Source organism: Erythrolamprus reginae, chromosome 9 (genome assembly GCF_031021105.1).
Source record: "Erythrolamprus reginae isolate rEryReg1 chromosome 9, rEryReg1.hap1, whole genome shotgun sequence".
Lineage (NCBI taxonomy): Eukaryota > Metazoa > Chordata > Lepidosauria > Squamata > Dipsadidae > Erythrolamprus > Erythrolamprus reginae.
The window spans coordinates 4603421-4629265 of NC_091958.1; the positions used below are offsets into that span (position 1 = coordinate 4603421).

Here is a 25845-nt window from a genome sequence, read left to right on the forward strand (position 1 = left end):
CTCCTGGTCCAAATAGGGCCGCAACTGGTGCACCAGGAGAACCTGGGCGAACACCCCCCTCGCCACAACTGAAAGGTGTTTCTCTAATGTGAGCTGTGAATCGAGGAGGACGCCCAAGTTGCGAACCCTCTCCGAGGGGGCCAATGATTCTCCCCCCAGGGTAATGGATATGGCTCTAAGTGCCACCTGTGGCACCTTATGGCCCCCATCACTGCCTGAAACTTTCTTATTTTTTGCAAAAAGGATGGAAGAAAATGCAAAGCTTAGAGAAACCCAAAAGGGCAGATTCAGCTAAACCAAACCACGGAGGATTTGCGACGACGCCACAAACTATTTCTTCCCCGAGAAAAATAGTTTCAGCTATTTTTCTGCAAGCCTTCCTTCACCTGACGCTCCCGAGAATAGAAAGAACGGCTGAGCTATAGAAATGGTACCTGAGGCCATTGTTCTCCGGAGGTCGCCCGTTTTGTTATTTCCTGGATAGTATTCTTCCGTGAATCTGGGTCGTTCCGTGAGACCAGCACAGGCTGGAGAGCACCGACGAACCCTATTCCAAAAAAGAATTAAAACTTCAAATAAATTTGTGAAGAGAAAGGAAGGTGGAAAACATGTTGGTTTGCTCGAGTTTTGCCGGGACACTTACTGCCAAAAATGGGCACCCAGACATTCTCTTCCCTGGATACCACGGAAGGCAAGCCCGCCACGGCACAAACGATGCTGTCGAAGAAGCTTGAGTGCGGAGCAACCACTAAGATGGGTGCCTCTTGAGGACTAGCGACTTTCCCTTTGACTTTGACTTGGAAGCCCATCGCAAGGAACAAGGCTCGGCCAAAGAAGTGGAGGCCGATGTTGGATATCCTCCTGGCACGGAAATAAAGAGAAACGTGGTTGCTTGACTGGTACTTAAGTCATCCTTCCTTCCTACACTCATCTTCCATCAATCCAGTGGACTCTTTCCTACATGTTGAGGTCAGAAACAAGGACTCGCTTTTAAGGTATATAAAAATTAGCAGGTGTGGTTGTTGGAGCTGTCTGAATTTGGCAATTTTGCTTGCAGGTGTTTCATTCCCTAACTACAGCTAGTCCTTGAATTATAAACCATTTTGTTTAGCAACTGTCTGTAGTTAACAATGGCTCTGAAAATGTGACCGGCCAACAGTCTTCACATTCACAAATATTGCAGCATCCTTGTAAGCACAAACCAGGAGCTTGGCAATTGGCAGTTGGTTACAATGGTTGCAGCATCCCAGGATCACGTGATCTCTCTCTTTCTCTCTCGTCTCTCTCCTCTCTCTCTCTCTCTTTCTTTCTTTCTCTTTCTCATCTTTTTCTCTCATCTCCCATCTCTCATCTCTTTCTCTCGTCTCTCTCTTTCTCATCTCTCTCATGTCTCTTATTCTCATCTCTCTCACTCATACCTCTCTCTCTCATCTCTTTCTCATCTCTCTCATCTCTTTCTCTCGTCTCTCTCTTTCTCATCTCTCATGTCTCTTACTCTCATCTCCCTCTTTCTCATCTCTCTCATATCTCTTACTCTCATCTCTTTCGCTCTCATATCTCTCTCATCTCTTTCTCTCCTCTCTCTCTTTCTCATCTCTCATGTCTCTTACTCTCATCTCCCTCTTTCTCATCTCTCTCATATCTCTTACTCTCATCTCTTTCGCTCTCATATCTGTCTCATCTCTTTCTCACATCTCTCATATCTTACTCTCATCTCTCTCGCTCTCATACCTCTCGCTCTCATCTCTCTTGCTCTTATCTCTCCCTCTCTCTCATCTCTCTCTCATTTTTCTCCCTCTCATTTCTCCCTCTAACTCTCTCATCTCTCTCTCCCTCTCCCTCTACTCTCTCTCCCCCTGTCTCTTTCTCATCTCCCTCTCCCTCTCTCCTAGGAATTCCAACCAGCAAAATCAATAGGGAAAATCAGATTGGATTAACACCTGTTTGATTTATTAGGGACTGTGGCCAAAATGATCATAAAATCACCAATGCACGATGACTCGTGTGATGACCTCATTGTTTAGCGACAGAAGCTTTGTCTGTAATTAAACATAAGCAGGTACAGCCTAAAGCCAGTTTAATCTAGTGGTTAAAGCCGGATGGGGATATTGTGGCTCTTTTCATGATGGGTGGACTTCAACTCTCAGAATTCCTGAGCCCAGAATTCTGAATTCTGTGAGTTGAAATCCGTAGGTCCTAAAGGGGCCCATCCCCTGGTTTAAGGCGTCAGGCCAGAAACGAGGAGACTGTGAATTCTAGTCTCACCATAGCCACAAAGCCACTTGGGATGCCCTTGGGCCAGCCCGTTTCTCTCTACCCTAAAAAGGAGGCAATGACCAATCGCTTCTGAAATCTGGCCAAGAAAACTTATCCAGGAAGTTGTGCCAAGAGTCAACACTGACTCAAATGTAAACATGAGTTGTACACACACACACAAACACACAATGTACACCTATTTCTCCAGCTCAATAAGTCATGGCTCCATGGAGAATGCCTCTCCCCATTTCTACAAAGAAAACCCTGAAACTATTTCCAACGTTTACATATGATTGACTGGCTCATTCAACCATTGCTATTCCCACCCGATGAATCAATATGTCCTAATTATTCATTTGTATCTTTATGTATTTACTTCCAGCTCTTTTCATTGGTTGGGGCGGGGGAGGGATGGGTGGGTGGGTTAAGAGAGAAATAACAGCCTATCAAACCATTATCAAAAGATGCACTATGCAAACAAACCCACAAAGTTATGCACATACAATATGAAAAGTGTACAGTTTGCAATTAAAAGCATTTAAAAAAAAGTAAGTAAAACTTCAGTCACCACGTTGCCCAAAACATGTTGAGACTTTGGAAAAAGTGCCAGGAAGAGCACTAATATTTATGTATTATAGAAACATAGAAACATAGAAGACTGACGGCAGAAAAAGACCTCATGGTCCACCTAGTCTGCCCTTATACTATTTTCTGTATTTTATCTTAGGATGGATATATGTTTATCCCAGGCATGTTTAAATTCAGTTACTGTGGATTTATCTATCACGTCTGCTGGAAGTTTGTTCCAAGGATCTACTACTCTTTCAGTGAAATAATATTTTCTCATGTTGCTTTTGATCTTTCCCCCAACTAACTTCAGATTGTGTCCCCTTGTTCTTGTGTTCACTTTCCTATTAAAAACACTTCCCTCCTGGACCTTATTTAACCCTTTCACATATTTAAATGTTTCGATCGTGTCCCCCCTTTCCCTTCTGTCCTCCAGACTATACAGATTGAGTTCATTAAGTCTTTCCTGATACGTTTTATGCTTAAGACCTTCCACCATTCTTGTAGCCCGTCGCAAAAGATCAGTTAGCAAAATTAAAAGAAAAGGGTGGATAGGGAGAAGGATAGAGTTTTGGAACAGATTTAGGAATGCTGCAGAAAATGAACATAGTTATCAAATAAACATTGTTATCATTGACCGTAACAGTCCAGGTCAGCTAACATTGAAATGCACATCTTCCAAACTTAAAACAAGAAGTTTAGAGTCATTCGTTCGTGGGTTTTTTTTTCAAAAGGACAAAAATAAAACATCACAGTCCTTCACAGTTCCACTTGCTATAAACAGGGCAAAATTAAGTCCAAGGTTGCATACGAGTGAGCTTTTAATCCAGCTCTGCTCCAAAATGTTGGAATTGGTCCAAATGTCTTGTTATCAGGGCACTGTTGGGTTCCTAAGCTACATTTACAAACACAGACAGGAGGTGACTTGCATAGAGTCAACATTCAATTCAAGGCAGAATGGAAAAATTAAGATGTTGATAAATGACCCACGCTGCAGTTTTCTCAACTGTTTCCACCAGAGGTGGATTCTTGCAGGTTCAGATCAGTTCTATAAAACCGATAGTGGAAATTTCACCCGCTCGCCAAATTGGCAGTGATGGCGGGTTGGATACGCCCCCAAATTGGCTCTCTCAGCGGCACCAGAGGCGCCATTTTGTTTTTTGCTTCTGGGTATGCGCAGATGCTGTTTTTTGCTTCCACGCATGCACAGAATCTGGGTTTTTAGCACTGCACATGTGGTGCGTGAGGAAGCGAACCAGCTAGTGGTGGGTTCCTACTGATGTGGTCTGAAGCAGAACTCTGGTAGCGGCCCACCAATTGTACAATTCTGGGGAAACGACTCCGGTCTGTCTTTGCCAGTCTGTGTGCGCCATCTTTTCCCCCCAATTTTTCATGATATTTGGCTCTCTGAGCATGCGCAGAAGGAAAACCATCCTTCTGTACATGAGCAGAAGCAAAATCATGCTGGGGACATGCACGCACCCCTGAACGTAGTGAGCACACACATGTGCAAAATGTCACAATGCACAGGCAGCACGCTGATAGGACCAGATTATCTCAAGCACCGCCTTCTGCTGCACGAATCCCAGTGACCAGTTAGGTCCCACAGAGTGGGCCTTCTCCGGGTCCCGTCAACTAAACAATGTCGTTTGGCGGGGCCAAGGGGAAGAGCCTTCTCTGTGGAGGCCCCGGCCCTCTGGAACCAACTCCCCCCGGAGATTAGAATTGCCCCCACCCTCCTTGCCTTTTGTAAGCTCCTTAAAACCCACCTCTGCCGTCAGGCATGGGGGAACTGAGATACTCTTTCCCCCTAGGCCTTTACAATTTATGCATAGTATGTTTGCTTGTATGTATGATTAGTTTTACAATAAGGGTCTTTTAGTTGTTTTAGTATTGGATTTACATGCTGTTTTTTATTTTTGTTGTTAGCCGCCCCGAGTCTATGGAGAGGGGCGGCATACAAATCCAATCAAGAAATCAAGAAATCAAGAAATCAAGAAATCAAGAAATCAAGAAATTAATAAAGAAATAAAGAAATAAAAAAATAAATGAATAAATAAAATAAAATAATTGAATTGAATTGAATTGAATTGAATTGAATTGAATTGAATTGAATTGAATTGAATTAAATTAAATTAAATTAAATTAAATTAAATTAAATTAAATTAAATTATTAAATTAAATTATTAATAGTAAGCAACCCACCCCTGGAATCAGCAGCAAGGTAAGTCAGAGCCCACACCTGCTCTCTCTTAACCAGGTGATGCTTCCATGAAAAATAGAAATAGCAGTCCTTAAGTATTCCCCATATTACCTTTTCCATCCTCCGAGTGGCACTGATCCTTTTTCCTTGGTGCATGATGTCGCGAGAAGTACGAAAGGCCACGCCAGCAACAGGAAGAGCAAGATGAGCGCGATGCGTAGAGGAAGGAGGATAAGCCCCAAGAAGAACACCTGAGAAAGAAGGGATGACCATTAAAAGAGACATCGGGAGAACTTCTGGAATTCTTGACCTGAGACGCATGAAGTCTCAAATTAAATTTGTGCCTCGGGGAACAATCTCAGCTCAACCACTTCTTGCTGATCCAGTGATCATGAGATCCAAGTGAGATCAGATCAAGATGAGAGCCAACTCGGTCTGCTCGACTTCTGCAATTCAGAGAAACTTGAGAGTTTACTTCAGTCTAGAGTAGGGGTAGGCCCACGTTGGCTCTATGACTTGTGGACTTCAACTCCCAGAATTCCTGAGCCAATCATGCTAGCTCAGGAATTCTGGGAGTTGGAGTCCACATGTCATAGAAGAACCAACTTTGCCTACCCCTGATCTAGAGAGTCCTCAACTTACAACAATTTTGTTTAGTGACAGTTCAGGATTAAGTTTTCTCTTCTCAAAGACCCAGCTTTGGTACCGATTGGTCCACCCAGGTCAATATTTCAAAAATACTGTATACTCTCTACTTCTAAGGCAGTGTTTCTCAAGTACGGTAACTTTAATGGGTTGTGTTCCCAAAATGTATTTCAACTCATTTACTGGATTAAAGCAGGGCATTATGCATTGGATCATAAAATAACTCAGGTTAAAATTAATAAGCTTTGAATGTAAAAATGAAACTGACGAGTCTTAAATGATTCAATGTTTTTTGCAAACTCATCTTCTTGTCATGCCTCTGGGCTAAGAGCCATCCATTCAGTTCAGCCGCAGTAATTGACCACTAAGTATTTCTAAACACATTTTCACTCTCTCACTTACTTTCAAGAGCCTTTCAAAAACAAATCCACAGGGCTGGTTTATTTTTCCTAAAAAGCGGAGGTTCTGTGAGAGAACTAAGAACTGAGTTCAGCAGTTTAGCAAATACTTCAGAAGAAAAGGATTTAGGGGTAGTGATTTCTGACAGTCTCAAAATGGGTGAACAGTGCAGTCAGGCGGTAGGGAAAGCAAGTAGGATGCTTGGCTGCATAGCTAGAGGTATAACAAGCAGGAAGAGGGAGATTATGATCCCGCTATATAGAGTGCTGGTGAGACCACATTTGGAGTACTGTGTTCAGTTCTGGAGACCTCACCTACAAAAAGATATTGACAAAATTGAACGGGTCCAAAGATGGGCTACAAGAATGGTGGAAGGTCTTAAGCATAAAACGTATCAGGAAAGACTTCATGAACTCAATCTGTATAGTCTGGAGGACAGAAGGAAAAGGGGGGACATGATCGAAACATTTAAATATATTAAAGGGTTAAATAAGGTCCAGGAGGGAAGTGTTTTTAATAGGAAATTGAACACAAGAACAAGGGGACACAATCTGAAGTTAGTTGGGGGAAAGATCAAAAGCAACACGAGAAAATATTATTTTACTGAAAGAGTAGTAGATCCTTGGAACAAACTTCCAGCAGACGTGGTAGATAAATCCACAGTAACTGAATTTAAACATGCCTGGGATAAACATATATCCATCCTAAGATAAAATACAGAAAATAGTATAAGGGCAGACTAGATGGACCATGAGGTCTTTTTCTGCCGTCAATCTTCTATGTTTCTATGTTTCTATGAGTTCAGGAACTGATGAAGTGTTAGATCACCTCCCGTTTGAATGTGGGTGACGCAACAACCCAGCAGACCAGAGGATGTCTGGGATGAGAAAGTTAAATTGCTATAGCTCAAAATGCATTGCGGATGGAACTCCTTCCCACAAGATTCTGTGGATGTCCTTAGCTTTAAAACCAGAGTTTTGGGGAATTCATAAAGAAGGGATTTGTCATCAAGGAACATTGAATATAGTAAATAAGTTACAGGCAAATATTGATTGGACAAAAACTTAAGTAACTTTTTAATGGCTTGGGTTAGGTCATGACCCATTAATCAACCGCGGAGAGATATAGAAAACAATGTCCTGTTAAGAGTAATATAACCAACTCTAGCAAAACAGGTTTAATGTAAATTTCAGAAGCCTTCTCCATAGGAAGATGCTGTGTTGCAGAAGGTATTTTCACCTGGCAGATGTTAGAAATAGTTAAATATTAATTTAACTGTACACTGATATGCAGTCTAGCACTTTTTGGAGGAAGTAGCAATGAAAACAAGCCTGGAAGCTGGGAAGATCAGTAGCACAACGACGTTAGGGTAGTTCAAATCTCACCACTGGCTCAAGGTTGACTCAGCCTTCCATCCTTCTGAGGTGGGTAAAATTATTGTTGGGTGTGTGTGTAATATGCTGACTCTTTAAACCGCTTAGAGAGGGCTGTAAAGCATTATGAAGTGGTATAATGTATAAGTCTAAATTCTATTGCTATTGCCATTATAAAGTTATAGAAACATAGAAACATAGAACAGTGGTTCCCAACCTTGGCAACTTGAATATATTTGGACTTTAACTCCCAGAATTCCCCAGCCAGAGAATGCTGGCTGGAGAATTCTGGGAGTTGAAGTCCAGATATCTTCAAGTTCCCAAGTTTGGGAAACACTGACATAGAAGATTGACGGCAGAAAAAGACCTCCTGGTCCATCTAGTCTGCCCTTATACTATTTCCCGTATTTTACCTTAGGATGGATCTATGTTTATCCCAGGCATGTGTAAATTCAGTTACTGTGGATTTACCAACCATGTCTGCTGGAAGTTTGTTCCAAGCATCTACTACTCTTTTAGTCAAATCATATTTTTTCACATTGCTTCTGATCTTTCCCCCAGCTAACCTCAGATTGTGTCCCCTTGTTCTTGTGTTCACTTTCCTATTAAAAACACTTCCCTCCTGAACTTTATTTAACCCTTTCACATAATTAAATGTTTCGATCATGCCCCCCCCCACCAATTTCCCTTCTGTCCTCCAGACTATACAGATTGAGTTCATTAAGTCTTTCCTGATAAGTTTTATGCTTAAGACCAATCACGTCTGCTGGAAGTTTGTTCCAAGCATCTACTACTCTTTCAGTCAAATAATATTTTCTCACGTTGCTTCTGATCTTTCCCCCAACGAACCTCAGATAGTGCCCCCTTGTTCTTGTGTTCATGTTCCTAGTAAAATCACTTTCCTTCTGAACCTTATTTAACCCTTTAACATATTTAAATGTATCGATCATGTCCCCCCTTTCCCTTCTGTCCTCCAGACTATACAGATTGAGTTCATTAAGTCTTTCCTGATAGGTTTTATGCTTAAGACCAACCATGTCTACTGGAATTTTGTTCCAAGCATCTACTACTCTTTCAGTCAGATAATGTTTTCTCACGTTGCTTCTGATCTTTCCCCCAGCTAACCTCAGATTGTGTCCCCTTATTCTCGGGTTCACTTTCCTATTAAAAACACTTCCCTCCTTATTTAACCCTTTAACATATTTAAATGTTTGGAGTTATGGATTTCAACTCCCAGAGTCTACGGAGAGGGGCGGCATACAAATCTAATAATAAATAGATAAATAGATAGATAGATAGATAGATAGATAGATAGATAGATAGATAGATAGATAGATAGATAGATAAGATAGATAGATAAATAGATAAATAAATAGATAGATAGATAGATAGATAGATAGATAGATAGATAGATAGATGGATGGATGGATGGATGGATGGATGGATGGATGGATGGATGGATGGACGGACGGACGGACGGACGGACGGACGAACGAACAAACAAACAAACAAACAAACAAACAAACAAACAATTATTCAACTCCCAGAATTTGCAAATGCTTGGAGAGCTTGTGAGGTGCCCCAGATCTTCTCTTTGTAACCGGCAGCTAAAGCAACAGCCGCCTGATGCCCGCCTGATGATATCGCTAAGCGGAATGCCGATTGCTCACAGGGGAAATTATGAAATGTCCTCCTTTCTGGCTGACAGATTTCCAGATCTGCCCAATCTTCTGTCTAAAACAAACTTCAGATCAGAGGCAGGAGGATTACAGGTTGCCAAAGGGTGTGTCCTGAGACAATGACAAATTTGTGGCAAGAAAATACCGCTTACAGGCAAGTTCTGAATCGCCCGGCTCCTGAACAGATCCAGGGAGCATTTTTAAGAACAGCTTGCTTGGGGCTGGTTTTAACCTGTATATTTTTATTTATTTATTGTGCTCAGCTGCTGCAAGAAAATTGTGCAGACTGATTAAAAACTACGGCACAACTCTGTTGCACCAAAGATCCATTGGAATTTATGCAAAAACTATAATATCCATACTGCTACAAACTGGTGGGAACACAAGCCTGGAAAAGTTGCTGAAAATAGATCAAGATCACTCTACTAAACAAATAATTCCCTCAACATTGTCAGACTTTCTACTAAATCTGCACTTCTATTCTACTAGTTTTTCTCATCATTCCTTTCACCCATTTCCTCCCATGTTGACTGTATGACTGTAACTTGTTGCTTATATCCTCAGATTTTTATTAATATTGCTTCTTCATTGCTTATTTGACCCCTATGACAATCATTAAGTGTTGTACCACATGATTCTTGACAAATGTATATTTTATTTTATGTACGCTGAGAGCATATGCACCAAGACAAATTCCTTGTGTGTCCAATCACACTTGGCCAATAAAATTCTATTCTATTCTATTCTATCTTGTGGGATTTTCGCATTCAAACGGATAAGGTACTGGCACATAATACACCAGAAATTAACCTGGTTGAGAAGAACAAGGTGACTATCACAATAGCAGGGGATAGCAAGGTCGATGAAAAAGAACACACAAAAAATAGCAAAATACCAGGACTTAAAAACCAAAAAAATCTTGAACACCGGGTTCTTATCTAGAAAAATTTGTAAGTAGAGGCATTCTTAGGTAGAGATACCACTGTGCAACATATTTTTGCTGATATTTCTGGCTGATAATTTGACAGGAAAAAACATATATATATACTGTATATACATAAATACATATTTATGTATTTATCTACAAAAACAAATAAATACATACAATTATACCTACTTATATACATACATATATGTGTGTTTGTAAATACTTTTTCTTCTTTACATTTATTTAACCATTTTTTTAAAAAAAAAATCAATATGAGATGTTTAACTTGGCGCAAGGACTTTGTGGTTAGGAGGCTGACAAGATTTTAAGAATTTAAAACTTTCAAGGAGGGGAAAACTGGACAGGCTTATCTGAAAGCATTCAAGAATGTGGTCTTACTTTCTTAGAATATCAGGTTATTCCTGCTTTCTGAAGAAAAGGTCACAGGCTAAAGCAGGGGAGGAGGAAATTACAGCTTCCTTAGAATTTAATCGGTGTTTTAAAATTAGCCAGGTTTTGAGTGGCCCCTTGCAATAGAGAGCTAATATAACCAATAAAATTAGCAGTGTTTTCATGATTTTTTGGTTTTGCTGTGCATCCACCGTGCAGGTAGACTGCTACTGCCAATAGTTCATTTAGTGACGTTTCAAAGATACAACGGTAATAATAATAATAATAATAATAATAATAATAATAATAATAACAACAACAACAACTTATTGGATTTGTATGCCGCCCCTCTCCGCAGACTTGGGGTGGCTAACAACAATAATAAACACAACATGTACAATCCAATAATAAAAAACAACTAAAAACCCCTATTATAAAACCAAACATACACACAAACATACCATGCATAACTTGTAATGACCTAGGGGGAAGGAATATCTCAACTCCCCCATGCCTGGCGGTATAAATGAGTCTTGAGTAGTTTACGAAAGACAGGGAAGGTGGGGCAGTCCTAATCTATGGGGGGAGTTGGTTCCAGAGGGCCGGGGCCGCCACAAAGAAGGCTCTTCCCCTGGGTCCCGCCAAATGACATTGTTTAGTCGACGGGACCCGGAGAAGGCCAACTCTGTGGGACCTTATCATTCGCTGGGATTCGTGCGGTAGCAGGCAGTTCCGGAGGTAATCTGGTCCAATGCCATGTAGGGCTTTAAAGGTCATGACCAATACTTTGAATTGTGAAGGCTGAAAAACCAGAAGGAATCAGACAACATCTGATCTGGATTGACTCATTTTTTGACGAATTTTGCCGTTGTCTCAGAGGAGCAGCAAATCCTCCATCTTCTCGCCGCTAACCCGGAACCAGAATGGAATGGAATAGACTATAGACCAGTGGAAGAGGGACCATTTTTCGCACTTATGGCCGTTGCACCATCCCAAAGTCACGTGATCAAAATTCAGATACTCGGCAACTGACTTGCACTTATTATTATTATTATTATTATTATTATTATTATTATTATTAGTTTGATTTGTATACTTGTGACAGTTGCAGTGTCCCGGGGTCACATCATCTCTTTTTGCAACCTTTTGACAAGCAAAGTCAACACGGAAGCTGGTTTCACTTAACAATTGTATTACTAGCTTCACTGATTTAGACTTATATACCGCAGTGATTCATAGAAACATAGAAACATAGAAGACTGACGGCAGAAAAAGACCTCATGGTCCATCTAGTCTGCCCTTATACTATTTCCTGTATTTTATCTTAGGATGGATTTTTGTTTGTCCCAGGCATGTTTAAATTCAGTTACTGTGGATTTACCAACCACGTCTGCTGGAAGTTTGTTCCAAGGATCTACTACTCTTTCAGTAAAATAATATTTTCTCATGTTGCTTTTGATCTTTCACCCCAACTAACTTCAGATTGTGTCCCCTTGTTCTTGTGTTCACTTTCCTATTAAAACCACTTCCCTCCTGAACCTTATTTAACACTTCAACGTATTTAAATGTTTTGATCATGTCCCCTCTTTTCCTTCTGTCCTCCAGACTATACTGATTGAGTTCATGAAGTCTTTCCTGATACGTTTTATGCTTAAGACCTTCCACCATTCTTGTAGCTCATCTTTGGACCCGTTCAATTTTGTCAATATCTTTTTGTAGGTGAGGTCTCCAGAACTGAACACAGTATTCCAAATGTGGTCTCACCAGCGCTCTATATAAGGGGATCACAATCACCCTCTTCCTGCTTGTTATACCTCTAGCTATGCAGCAAAGCATCCTACCTGCTTTTCCTACTGCCCGACCACACTGCTCACCCATTTTGAGACTGTCAGAAATCACGACCCCTAAATCCTTCTCTTCTGAAGTTTTTGCTAACACAGAACTGCCAATGCAATACTCAGATTGTGGATTCCTTTTCCCCAAGTGCATTATTTTACATTTGGAAACATTAAACTGCAGTTTCCATTGCTTTGACCATTTATCTAGTAAAGCTAAATCATTTACCATATTACAGACCCCTCCAGGAATATCAACCCTATTGCACACTTTAGAATCATCAGCGAATAGGCAAACCTTCCCTACCAAACCTTCCCCTATGTCACTTAACAATTGTATTACTAGCTTCACTGATTTAGACTTATATACCGTAGTGATCCACTTAACATCTCTAGCACGAAAGCTAATAAATCAGGGCAAAAACTCATTTAACCCTCTCACTTAGCAATGTAAAAACAGGATTCAATTGTGTTCGTAAGATGGATTCTCACCCAGCTTCGTTTTCCAAAACTTTCCTACTGGAATTTAGGCTGAGTCAACTGAATTTAGAAGTACAGGGAAAGGAAATAACAGATCAGAATTGAGTCCTTTTTTATGCAAACTCAGTTGAAGGCTAGTATTTGTACAGCTCAACTGTGAACCAAGATCTCATAGGAGATAAATCTCAGTACGAGCAGGGGAAATCCTGACTGCAGAGATTAGAAGCCAATAAGTTTCACTTGTCGACAGATCAAAGGAAACCATCTTCATAGCAACTTGATGACAAATAAAGCATAATCGGGAGCCGGCATGGCACAGTGGTTAGAGTGCAGCAGCTACTTCAGTTAACTGCTAACTGTAGTTCAGCAGTTCAAATCTCACCACTGACTCCAGGTTGACTCAGCCTTCCATCCTTCCGAGGTGGGTCAAATGAGGACCATAGCTCCCTCTAAGCTGAGCAGTGAGCTTATAGCTCACTTAAAAATCATCATCAACTCAGAGTTTTCCAAACCTGCCCAGAAGCCGAGAGGGAAAGAGTGAGAGGGAAGGAGAGAGAGAGGAAGAGAGAGAAACAGATAGAAAAAAGAGAGGAAGGAAAAGAGAAAGAAAAAGAATGGGAGTAAGGAAGAGAGAAAGAAAATCAAAATCTAGTTTGAAACTAGCTCAACTATTTAAGTGGCATTTTGATATTGATAGAGTTGCCCTATTATGAGCTCACTGTTATAGACACACAGTACAGTATTTTATTTTGAAATTCTCTGAGGCAAAACAGGGTGGGGTTTTTATTTATTTGTTTGTTTGTTTGTTTGTTTGTTTATTTATTATTTCTGTGCCGCCCAGTCCCAAAGGTACTGCCGCTCAGACACTATACTTTTCCGCCCACCCCCCAAAAAAATTAGAGGGAACACTGATGAGGACCCAGATTGTTGGGGGCAAGAGGCTGATTCTCTAGACCACTTAGAGACTTATATACCCCTAGGAAGCAGTATATAAGTCTAAATCAGTGGTTCTCAGTCTTTTTAATGCCATGACCCCTTAATACAGTTCCTCGTGTTGTGGTGACCCCCAACCATAGGTCTAGTGCCAATTTTCCCGCTAGGGCTTTAAGCTGATTGGCAGGAAGGTCAGAGGGACGCCCCCAATATAAACACCTGATTGGTCAGACTGCAAAAATATGTTCCAAGCCGGCAGAATAGAAGCTTTAGTGCATAACACCATGGGGTATTTGTCTTTTCTCAGGGTCTTAGGTGACCCCTGTGAAACGGTTGTTTGACCCCCGAAAGGGGTCTCGATCCCCAGGTTGAGAATAGAAAAGAATAGAATGTAAACCTAATCCTACGTAGCTTCTGCTCTGGCAATCTCACACTACTTACCAGAGCTTACAAAACTTTTGCCAGACCCTTCCTCGAATACAGCTCATCCGTTTGGAACCCATATCGCATCTCAGACATTAACACCCTTGAAAATGTCCAAAAATACTTCACCGGAAGAGCCCTTCACTCCTCCACTCTAAATAGAATACCCTATGAGACTAGACTTTCAATCCTGGGCCTAGAAAGCCTAGAACTAAGACGCCTTAAACAAGATCTAAGGTATTGCCCACAAAATCATATGCTGCAACGTCCTGCCTGTCGGCGACTACTTCAGCTTCAACCACAACAACACAAGAGCACAGATTTAAACTTAATATTAACCACTCCAAACTTGACTGTAAAAAATATGACTTCAGTAACCGAGTTGTCGAAGCGTGGAACTCATTACCGGACTCCATAGTGTCATCCCCAAACCCACAACACTTTACCCTTAGATTATCTACGGTTGACCTATACAGATTCCTAAGAGGTCAGTAAGGGGTGAGTACAAGTGCACTAGAGTGCCTTCCGTCCCCTGTCCTATTGCTCTCCTTTATCTCCTATGCCTTTCTTCTATTCCTATATCTCTTCCTCTATTCTTTCATTGATATGTTCTATTCCTATACCTTCTTTTCTATTTTTTCTTAGATATATTTTACTATGAGTATCTCCTCTATAACCTTCATCATATATTTTACTATGTGTATATAGATATATACCCACTAAAACCCTCATTGTGTATTGGACAAAATAAATAAATAAATAAATAAATAAAAATAAATGAAATAACATCCAAAATAAGGAAGTCTGTTAGGTCCTGCGTAAGATCTTGGGAAGCTAAACTTCAGCCTGGTTTAAAGGACATTTGGCCAAATCCTGTATAGATATATACCCACTAAAACCTTCATTGTGTATTGGACAAAATAAATAAATGAATGAATAAATAAATAGAATTCTTTATTGGCCAAGTGTGATTGGACACACAAGGAATTTGTCTTGGTGCAGATGCTCTCAGAACCACTGGTCTAAATGCAATTGCTATTGCTCTAACCCAGGATTTTGAAGCCCGACTTGCAAAATGGAACAAATTGCTTGTAAAAGAGGTAAACCCAACTTCCACAGCAATTCCTGTTTAATCAGCTCTGCTTGCTACTAAACGTGGGACATCCTGTCCTCTTGGGTATAAACATTTGCAAAAAGGGAAGTTCTTAAAAAAACATTTGCAATCGAGAAATGGGGAAACTACGACCAAGATGAAACCGAAGACCAGACGCCAATCTACATTGCAGAGAATTGCACTGTTTGGTCTACTGTAAATATGCTTATTCTATCAGGGTTGTTTTGGTTTTTTAAAATGACATGTTCAATATTGAATTAAGGACTTCTGGAATTCAGATCTCGATCTTCTAAGCGTCTGGGGTTAGTTCCCTTCCTGCACGTCCTTCACCAAAACAAGAACATTTTTCACATTCACTTCCACGCTTATGAAATTGTACAAAAAGGCACTTATTGCCTAACAGGGTTGCAAGAGGAGCATGCAATTTGGAGATAAAGAGTCCGCACTGTCCCTAGGCAGAAGTGGAACAGGTGCAGCCTTCCTGGTGAACTATCTGCAGATATGATATAGAAATATAGAAACAGAACATTGACGGCAGAAAAAAGACCTCACGGTCCATCTAGTCTGTTCTTATACTTATTTCCTGTATTTTATCTTAGGATGGATCTACGTTTATCCCAGGCATGTTTAAATTCAGTTGCTGTGGATTGACCAACCACGTCTGCTAGAAGTTTGTTCCAAGCATCTACTACTCTTTCAGTAAAATAATATTTTCTCACGTTGCTTCTAATCTTTCCCCCAACTAACCTCAGATTGTGCCCCCTTGTTCTTGTGTTCACTTTCCCATTAAAAACACTTCCCTCCTGAACCCTTGAACATATTTAAATGTTTCGATCACGTCCCCCCTTTCCCTTCTGTCCTCCAGACTACACAGATTGAGTTCATGAGGTCTTTCCTGATAGGTTTTATGCTTAAGACCTTCCACCATTCTTGTAGCCTGTCTTTGGACCCATTCAATTTTATCAATATCTCTTTTTGTAGGTGAGGTCTCCAGAACTGGACACAGTATTATTCCAAATGGGGTCTCACCAGCGCTCTATAGAGCAGGATCACAATCTCCCTCTTTCTGCTTGTTATACCTCTAGCTATGCAGGATATATGGTTTAATCAGCTTGGGTTTTTTTTCCTTTTTGAAGAATGGAGCAAGTCAGCAGGAACATCAATCAAAAGGTGATTAATCATCATTATATGGAACCTCCACATGCCGAAGCAGTCTGTTAGATTCTACCTTTGTTTGTTTGTTTTTAATAGAACTTTGGACCGAATTCTAACAAAGCTTCCTGGCAGATTCTTGCACGAGAGACATAGTTTTGAAAATAGGTATGCTTTGCAAATGGAAAGTTGCCATCTGCAAAAAAAAGTGGAACGTAAACCCTGTGAGGAAGGACTGAAAAATAAAAATGGCTGAACAAGATTGGGGGGAAAGACTAAGTATTTATTTTATTTATTTATTTTATTTGTTTATTGGATTTGTATGCCGCCCCTCTCCGCGGACTTGGGGCGGCTAACAACAGTGACAAAAACAGAATGTAAAAATCCAATACTAAAAACAGCTAAAAACCCTTGTTATAAAACCAACCATACATACAAACATACCATGCATAAATTGTAGAAGCCTAGGGGGAAAGATTATCTTAGTTCCCCCATGCCTGATGGCAGAGGTGGGTTTTGAGAAGCTTACAAAAGACAAGGAGGGTGGGGGCTATTCTAATCTCTGGGGGGAGTTGGTTCCAGAGGGCCGGGGCTGCCACAGAGAAGGCTCTTCCCCTGGGCCCCGCCAACCGACATTGTTTAGTTGACGGGAGTATGATCTCTCTCTCCCTCCTTCCCCCCACCTCTCTTTCTCTCTCTCTCCAGAGTCAACAGCAGCTACAGATTTAATAAATAGATAGAGATAGAGATAGATAGATAGAGATAGATAGAGATATAGATATATATGAAAAGTTGTTTTGGCCTAGAAACAACAGAAGAGACTTAAAGGAGGATCTAAAACTGAGAAAAAAATTTTTGATGACTTTTTCACGATATCTTTCTCTTTTTTCCTGCTTTTTATTGCACTTATCATTTTTTTCCCTATTTCTTTCCATTCTGAGGTCCAGTTTATCGCAGCAATCGATGTTAAAACTCTCAAAATTATACATTCAAGAAGAGACAAAGCCAACTCTAAGGCGGTTGCTGGGGCTGTCCTCCCCCACTTGCAATTGCTGGCCAGAGCAATGACCTTTAGAACCCCACCCAACTCGGTGTTCTACAGGGTTCGGAGGGTCGCCCAGAAAGTAATGCACCACATTTTTTTTTTCTCAGCCTCCAGTGATGGTACAAATATGAAACTTTAGATATACATTATTTGAATTGTCTGCAGTGTGTGTGTAAATTTTGCTTTTCTTCAGACAGATAGTGTAGCTGCAGAAGTGTTTCGAAACAGCGTCTGTAAGTGATGTATGTTACAAGCAACGTGTCGTCATTGAATTTCTCACTGCGGAGGAAGAAACTGTTGGGAACATTCACAAATGTTTGTTCCCACAGACTTGTTTGGGCCACTAAAGGATGCTGTTCGGGGAAGACGTTTTGAGGATGATGAAGAGGTGATTCGCCCAGTGCAGAAATGGCTTGAAGACCAGAACAAGGAGTGGTACCAACAGGGCTACATGCCCTTGTGTCTCGCTGGAGGAAGGCCATAGAACGGGACAGGGATTACATGGAAAAATAGGAAGTGTGTAAGTTTTATTGTGTTCAATAAATAATTGTTGAAGGAAAAGAAATGTGGTGCATTACATTCTGGGCGACCCTCGTATAACAGGAGTCTCCAACCTTGCCAACTTTAAGACTTGTGGACTTCAACTCCCAGAATTGGGAACTCCCAAAAAGCTGGCTGAGGAATTCTGGGAGTTGAAGTCCACAAGTCTTAAAGTTACCAAAGTTGGAGACCCCTGTTCTATAAAGATTGGGAAGAGAAATCACTTGAGCCATTGGGGAGGGGGCTTCTAAACAGACCCAACACAGCTTCAACTTTACACTAGAAGCTTTTCTACCCCACAAAAAGGAACTACAGTGATCCCTCGATTTTCGCGGGGGTTACATTCCAAGACCTCCCGCGAAAATCGATTATCCGCGATATAGTGGTGCTGAAGTAAAAACACCATCTGCGCATGCACGCCCTTTTTCCATGGCCACGCATGCGCAGATGGTGGAGCCGGGGAGCGACGAAAATGCAACTAATATTAGATAAACATCTATCTAAATAAATAAAATAAACATCTCGCCGCTCGTCCGTTCGCCCGCCCGCTCGCCCGTCTGCCGCTCGCCACTCGTCCGTTCGCTGCTTGTCCGTTCGCCCGCCCGCCGCTCGTCTGTTCGCCCGCTCGCCGCTCATCCGTTCGCCCGCCCACCGCTCGTCCTTTCGCCCGCCCCGCCCGCCGCTCGCCGCTCGTCCTTTCGCCCGCCCGCTCCACCTCTCTTTCTCCTCTGCTGCAAGAGAGGCGGGACAGGCATTCTCCAGAGGCTGGTGGGTGCACGAGAGAGGGAAAGTGAGAAAAAGAGAGAGAGCAAGAGGGGGAGAGATAGAGAAAGAGAGAGAAGGAAAGAAAGAAAGAGATGAGAAAGGAAGGAAGAGAGTGAGAGAGAGGAAGAAAGAGAGAGAGAGAAGAGTGGAAGGAAGAGAGAGAAATGATAGAAAAAAGGGGAGAAAAAAAGAGAAATGAGAAAATGATTGAAGCAGAGAATGACAGGAAAGAAAGAGAAAGAGACAGAGAAGTGACTCTTGGTGATGACGTATGACGTCATCGGGTGGGAAAAACCGTGGAATAGAAAAAAAACCGTGGAGTATTTTTAAATTATTGTTTTTTGAAAAACCGTGGTATAGCGTTTCGCGAAAATCGAGACCGCGAAAATCGAGGGATCACTGTATTCTAATTCAAAGCAATTACTTAAAAAAGAAAAAACTCCTGCAAGTCAAAATATGTCTTCCTCCCTCCCCCCCTCTATCTCCCCATACCCAATTATACACACCCCAAATTGTAAAGCAACCATCCATCCACCCGACTTACAGGGTTGCGAGTCCTTGGCGGAAACCTGCTCCAAACCCAACTTCTTTGGAAATTGCTGCCACGACGCCTTCCTTCTTAGGGTTTCCAGGGAGTTCAACCCCCATATCCCACCTCCACACGTCTTCAACTGGACTTCGGGCTTCCAGGAGACGCAGAAACCTCCAGGGCAGGGATAGACAAAGCTGGCTCTTCTGTGACATGTGGACTTCAACTGCCAGAATTCCTGAGCCAATCATGCTAGCTCAGGAATTCTGGGAGTTGAAGTCCACAAGTCATAGGAGAGCCAATTTTGCCTACCCGGGCTCCAGGGTATATTTAGACCACCCAGGATATATTTTAGGGCATTCCAAAGAAAGCCACCAACAAGCAGAAGAATCCCCCCTACCTTCTCCACCATTCCATTTCCAGAGATGGAATTTCACATCTCTATACCCAGCGCAACTTCTAAGGCCGGGAGGAATAAAAAAACGCCAGCAGAGCATCACCATAAATTCCAGAAATAAAGAAGAATGTTTAATAACATTAACAACAGAGTTGGAAGGGACCTTGGAGGTCGTCTAGTCCATCCCCCTGCTTGGATAGGAGACAAAAGCTCTACACTATTTCAGACAAAAGTTTGAAGCTCAAAAGTTGAAACGAGGGGTTATTCGGTGGGCTATCTTGCAGGCTTTTCCTGACCCAAACCAGATTGTGCCCTGATGAAGTTCTCTAAGTTTGGGTCATGAAATGCCCACAAGAAAACCCAGCCTGCTCAGAGCACCAAGAACCCCCCCACAGTCTTCCTCCTCCGCTCCAAACACCCCACTCCCTTCTAGCATTGATGATGTTTCCTAGTTGGCTCACGAAACGTTTGCAAGAAAACCCACCTGGCTCAGAGAACATAAGAACCTAAGAAGAGCCATGCTGAATCAGGCCAAAGCCCATCGAGTCCAGCATTCTGTGTCACACAGTGGCCATCAATTGTCCAGGGGGATCTTGAGCAGAAAGAGAAGGCAAGACCCTCCCTTTGTCTTGACCCCCAACAAATGGTACTCAAGGGAATCCTGCCTGCCTCAAGCAACATAGAGGCGGCACATGGACATCCGTTTCAATGAGAGAGGAGAGGACTCTTCAAATACAGAAATAAAACGCTACGAAATGACCGGGAGCCGCCTTTTATGCCTTTGGGGGGCCCCTCTAGCCTTGCTACAGGCTTAGGAACACCAGTCCCCCCCCCCGCGACTCCACTTCTCCCCACTCCCAAATCCCCTTCCTTTATTCGCCTAGCCCCCCGAGCGCTTTCCTTTACGCAGCTGCCCAAGCGCTCTCTTCCCTCCCGTCCCCGCGTTTCCAAACTACCCAGGTTTTTTCCTTGGCGTCCAGACGCTTCTCTTGCACGAAGGGGTTGAGCACCAAGGGGGAGGCCAGCGACTGTTGCCTGGGCAGGAGGAAGAGCCGCTGCTGCTGTGGTTCCGGCGGCGTGGCCGACGGCAGCTTCTCCATGTCGCCAGCTGGCGAGGCGCTTTCCAAAGTCGCCACCGCCGCGGCTTCTGTGCAAAGCAGCATCGGGTGGCTTGAAAAAAAGGCGCAGCCGGCGTCGGCAGCGCCCCTCCCGGCTTCCAAAGGCGCTTGCGCGACACACCTCGACCTGACCCGGCCCCGAGGGGGGGGGAGGCGAAAGGTAAAGGTGGAGCGAGGAAAAGCCTTCCCCCCCGCCGCCCACCTCGGATTCTCTGCGAGTTTTCTCTGAGACAAATAATTCCCTCAACACTGTCAGACTTTTTACTAAATCCGCACTTCTATTCTACTAGTTTTTCTCACCATTCCTATCATCCTTTCCCTCCCACTTAGGACTGTATGACTGTAACTTGTTGCTTGTATCCTAAGATTTTTATAAATATTGATTGTTTCTTCATTGCTTATTTGGCCCCTATGACAATCATTAAGTGTTGTACCACATGATTCTTGGCAAATGTATATTTTTCTTTCATGTATGTTAAAGGGTTAAATAAGGTTCAGGAAAGAAGTGTTTTTAATAGAAAACTGAACACAAGAACAAGGGGCCACAATCTGAGATTAGTTGGGGGAAAGATCAAAAGCAACATGAGAAAATATTATTTAACTGAAAGAGTAGTAGATTCTTGGAACAAACTTCCAACAAACGTGGTTGGTAAATCCACAGTAACTGAATTGAAACATGCCTGGGATAAACAGAGATCCATCCTAAGATAAAATACAGGAAATAGTATAAGGGCAGACTAGATGGACTAGGAGGTCTTTTTCTGCTGTCTATCTTCTACGTTACTATAACCGCCCAGAATCCTATTGGAGTTGGGCAGCATGTAAATGTCACAAATAAATATACTCTCAGTGTACATAAAAGAAAAGATAAGTTCATCAAGAATCATAAAACACTCCCCATCCAGGGGAATTGATCGAGAGGGACTATGCATATATCTGAGGGTCACAAGCACCCCCCTGGCATTGCTCTGTGAACCCCCCAGGGTTCAGACACAGAAAAGTGAAGAGGGAGACTGTTGTGGTTAGCTCTGGCCCTGCTCCTGCCCCAAGGACAGTGGATGTGGGGGAGACATCCACATGCTGCAGGCTTGTTTTGCCCCCGGTGGAATCAGATGATGAAGGCTCCTCTGACCAAGAAGACATGAGTGACAGGGAGGAGGAGAGTGTGGCAGACAGCTCAGAAGGAAATCAATTATCTAGCTCCTCCTTGGATTCAGAACAAGAGTTAATGATACAGCCACGCATGCGGAGAGCGATCCATAGGCAACAACAACTGAGAGATTATTATCAAAGAAAATGAGGCCACCTGTGGTTGGGTGGGGCTGTGGTAATTAGTGAGGCTGCTATAAATAGCAGCCTGTGGGTTTGGCCATTGTGGAGGATTATCTGATCCTTGTGTTTCGTGACTGCTCTACTGACTTTGACCTTTTGTGTGCTGATTTTTCCCTGCTTTGAAACTAAACCAGAGCAAAGTGTGTTTCACTTTGTGAAAGAAGAAGGACTGTGAATTGCCTCCCAACTGCAAGCTAAGTATCACAGGGACTTGTACAAATTACCAGTTTGTTTGGAGATGAGGGCTCTTGGCTATACCAAAAGAGGGCTTGGTTTAAGTGAATTTTCATTATAAAGAACATTGTTTTGAATTTTCAAACGTGTGTGTGTCTGAAATTTGTACCTGTGAATTTTTGGGAGGATTCTACCAGAGAGCCCGACAGAACAGAGACTTTGGCAACTGAAGGCAGCAACTTCCTCTTTGGATCTGAGCTTCTGCAATGATCACCACTCTGAGCTCTGGAAGACTCACTCATAGGTGTGAACAGGAAAAGGAAGTGGGAAAGGTTTGTTCACTATCTCTCTGCTGATTCCGACCCACACAAGTCCTAAAAATAACAGTTCCAGCAGTCTGGGCCTTTAGAAAAAAAATACTTTCTTTTCTAGATGAGTTGGCAATTGTAACAGCTGGACCTCTGAAGCTTGTTTATTTTTTAATTGTTTATTGTTTTGCTTTCTCAAGGAGCGAGAAATATCCCTGTGTGATATTAATAGAATCACATGCATTTCAGCAGGTAAGAAAAACCTATCTTGAGCCCTCCAGGAGCAAAAAGCAGAAAACCCGAAACAGCAATTTTTTTGCAAAAAAAATATCTTGGGTTAAGGTTATATTTTTAAGGTATTTTTTTAAAAAAATAATGCTTGGTAATTAAATCAGCCCCAAAGGAAGTTAATTAACAAGGCTTAGCAAATTGAAGTGCATGTGCCTCTCTTAAGAGCCGATACAGTACATATCTGGATTTATTTTTAAAAAATATCATATTTTTTGGAGTATAAGACACACTTGAGTATATGGCTCACCTTAGTTTTTGGGGAGGAAAATAGGGGGAGATTCTTCCTACCAGGTATTCATAGAGCCGGAATGGCACAATGGTAAGAGTGCAGCACTGCAGTTTCCTTCTGCTAACTGCTAGCTGTAGTTCAGCAGTTCAAATCTCACTAACGGCTCAGAGTTGACTCAGCCTTCCATCCTTCCGAGGTGGGTAAAACGAGGACCCAGATTGTTGGGGGCAGGAGGCTGATTCTGTTAAACCACTTAGAGAGGGCTCTAAAAGCACTATGAAACAGTATATAAGTCTAAATGCTATTGCTGTTCATCTGGCTAGTATCCTTAGCCTGGTCAGCTTCGTTCGCTTGCTGGTTTTGGGGTTGGGAGTGATTGGGGCTATGCTTCTAAAGCACAGCTAATTATCGGCGGGAGCAGCAATTTGCACAAAAGGTCATTTAGCTCATCTGAAAAACAGCTTCAAAAGCACAACTGATCCTTGGAGGGAGTTCCAGGGACTAAAGTAGGCAAAGCATGTGTTCTGTCGGGCTCTCTGGTAGAATCCTCCCCAAAATTCACAGGTACAAATTTCAGACACACACACGTTTGAAAATTCAAAACAATGTTCTTTATAATGAAAATTCACTTAAACTAAGCCCTCTTTTTGTATAGCAAAGAGCCCTCGTCTCCAAACAAACTGGTAATTTGTACAAGTCCCTTATCAGTTCTGAGATACTTAGCTTGCAGCTGGGAGGCAATTCACAGTCCTTGTTCTTTCACAAAGTGAAACACACTTTGCTCTGGTTTAGTTTCAAAGCAGGGAAAAATCAGCACATAAAAGGTCAAAGTCAGTAAAGCAGGCACGAAACACAACGATCAGATAATCCTCCACAATGGCCAAACCCACAGGCTGCTATTTATAGCAGCCTCACTAATGACCACAGCCCCACCCAACCACAGGTGGCCTCATTTTCTTTGATAATAATCTCTCAGTTGTTGCTGCCTATACATCGCTCTCCGCATGCGTGGCTGTATCATGAACTCTTGTTCTGAATCCAAGGAGGATCTAGATAATTGATCTCCTTCTGAGCTGTCTGCCACACTCTCCTCCTCCCTGTCACTCATGTCTTCTTGGTCAGAGGAGCCTTCATCAGCAGATTCCACCGGGGGCAAAACAGGCCTGCAGCATGTGGATGTCTCCCCCACATCCACAGTCCTTGGGGCAGGAGCTGGGCCAGAGCTAACCACAACAGCGTGGAAGTGGTAAGAGAAGGCAGCAGCTGTTCAGGGTAGCCATTTGGGGCACTGCGTGTCAAGCATTTTGGAGGCTGAAAATGCAACGTGCAGAGCCCCAAAACACAAACCCTTGTCGGTGGCAATCTCTGCAGCCAGGAAGAGGACAGGCAGAAGCCAAAGGATAGGGCCCAGCAAGTGGGCGGGGCTACATTCAGAGTATAGGATGCACCCAAATTTCCAGCCTCTTTTAGGAGGGAAAAAAGTCTGAAAAATATGGGAACTCTCGGCTGCCATCTGTCCTTGGTTCTGCAGGGAAGAGTGAGAAAAATGGTCAGAATCTCAACTAGAAAATCTCTTGAACCTACCGAAAAGGAATTGCTTCTGCCAAGCCATTGACCCAAAAGATATTGAAACATCTGCACTGTTGTGTTAATTGCTTTCTTATTTAGGATCTGCCAACAATTGCACATCTTTTTAAATTTGCAGAAGGACACAATTTAAGCAGGCTGTTAAGTTAATTTCTATTCTATTGTATCTTTGCCCTTTGACTTCAAGCACTGGCCATTGTTCCCTTTGTATTTTAAAAAGGATAAATGTACAATGCTGCCGAAAGCCTCCGTTTCCTGATGTGTGTCTTGAAAGTAATAGGAGCGGAACCTTCTTAGACCTTTAAGTTTGGAGAAAGAAAGAAGGCTTTAAAGGCCCAGTCTTCCCACCAGAATTAGAAGCAACATGCTGGTTTGAGTTTGCCTTGATGGAGCAAGAGTGGAGTTCTTCTCTGGAAACACACCTGCTGAACCTCAGAGGTGCTGTCCAGGGTGCTACTGGAGCGTTGCTTGGCAGACTCAACATCTCACGGGGTTTAGCCTGCTTCATGCAACCTTCAGACCTTCTGGAAGCCATGATTTCAAAAAGGGGAAGAAGCGGAGAGAACCAGGTCAGAGAAACTACATCTGACTTGGGTCCATTTCCGTTTTATTTCATGGACTTCCTGTTCACTAAATGCATCCAAGTAGGATCATCTCCAATATATTAAAGTTTTATTGGATTTTTATTTTTAAATAGATATCAATGTCAATACATGAAGAGTGTGCCCTCTGGGTATAGTTCATTTTGATACAAGCAGCAATAATGATGATGAAGAAGAAGAAGAGGAGGAGGAAGAGGAAGAAGAAGAAGAAGAAGAAGAAGAAGAAGAAGAAGAAGAAGAAGAAGAAGAAGAAGAAGAAGAAGAAGAAGTTACATTACTCAAATTTATGTTGACTGGTCCCTAATATGATTTGATTGCTTATTTGTACCCAGACTATCATTAAGTGTAGTACCTTATGATTCTTCACAAACATATCTTTATGTGTATTGAGAGCATATGCACCAAGACAAATTCCTTGTGTGTCCAATCACACTTGGCCAATAAAATCCTAGTCATACTTGTCTAATCCTAGTATTGATATACACAGATTAGGCTAGGCTAGGCAACTTTATCATGTGAAGCAACCACACTCCAAGCAACAGCTTCGACAG

At 42.3% G+C, this 25845-nt stretch overlaps 1 protein-coding gene and 1 long non-coding RNA gene across 2 annotated transcripts in view; one reads left to right on the forward strand and one right to left on the reverse strand.

The window, feature by feature from the left end:
• The window catches only part of LPCAT2 (lysophosphatidylcholine acyltransferase 2), a 43163-nt gene extending 22225 nt beyond the window's left edge, over nt 1–20938 (reverse strand). The window contains exons 1-4 of the mRNA XM_070761898.1: nt 20610–20938; nt 5138–5277; nt 644–861; nt 435–547 (exon numbers count right to left, since the gene is read on the reverse strand). Coding sequence (XP_070617999.1) covers nt 435–547; nt 644–861; nt 5138–5277; nt 20610–20816 — 678 coding nt within the window. The 5' untranslated portion in view covers nt 20817–20938. The remainder of the gene's footprint in view (nt 1–434; nt 548–643; nt 862–5137; nt 5278–20609) is intronic.
• Nucleotides 7387–9806, forward strand: LOC139172664 (uncharacterized). The gene is made up of 3 exons (XR_011559906.1): nt 7387–7494; nt 9051–9276; nt 9386–9806. It is a non-coding gene; the product is annotated as an uncharacterized lncRNA (long non-coding RNA).
• Nucleotides 20939–25845: the final 4907 nt, after the last annotated feature.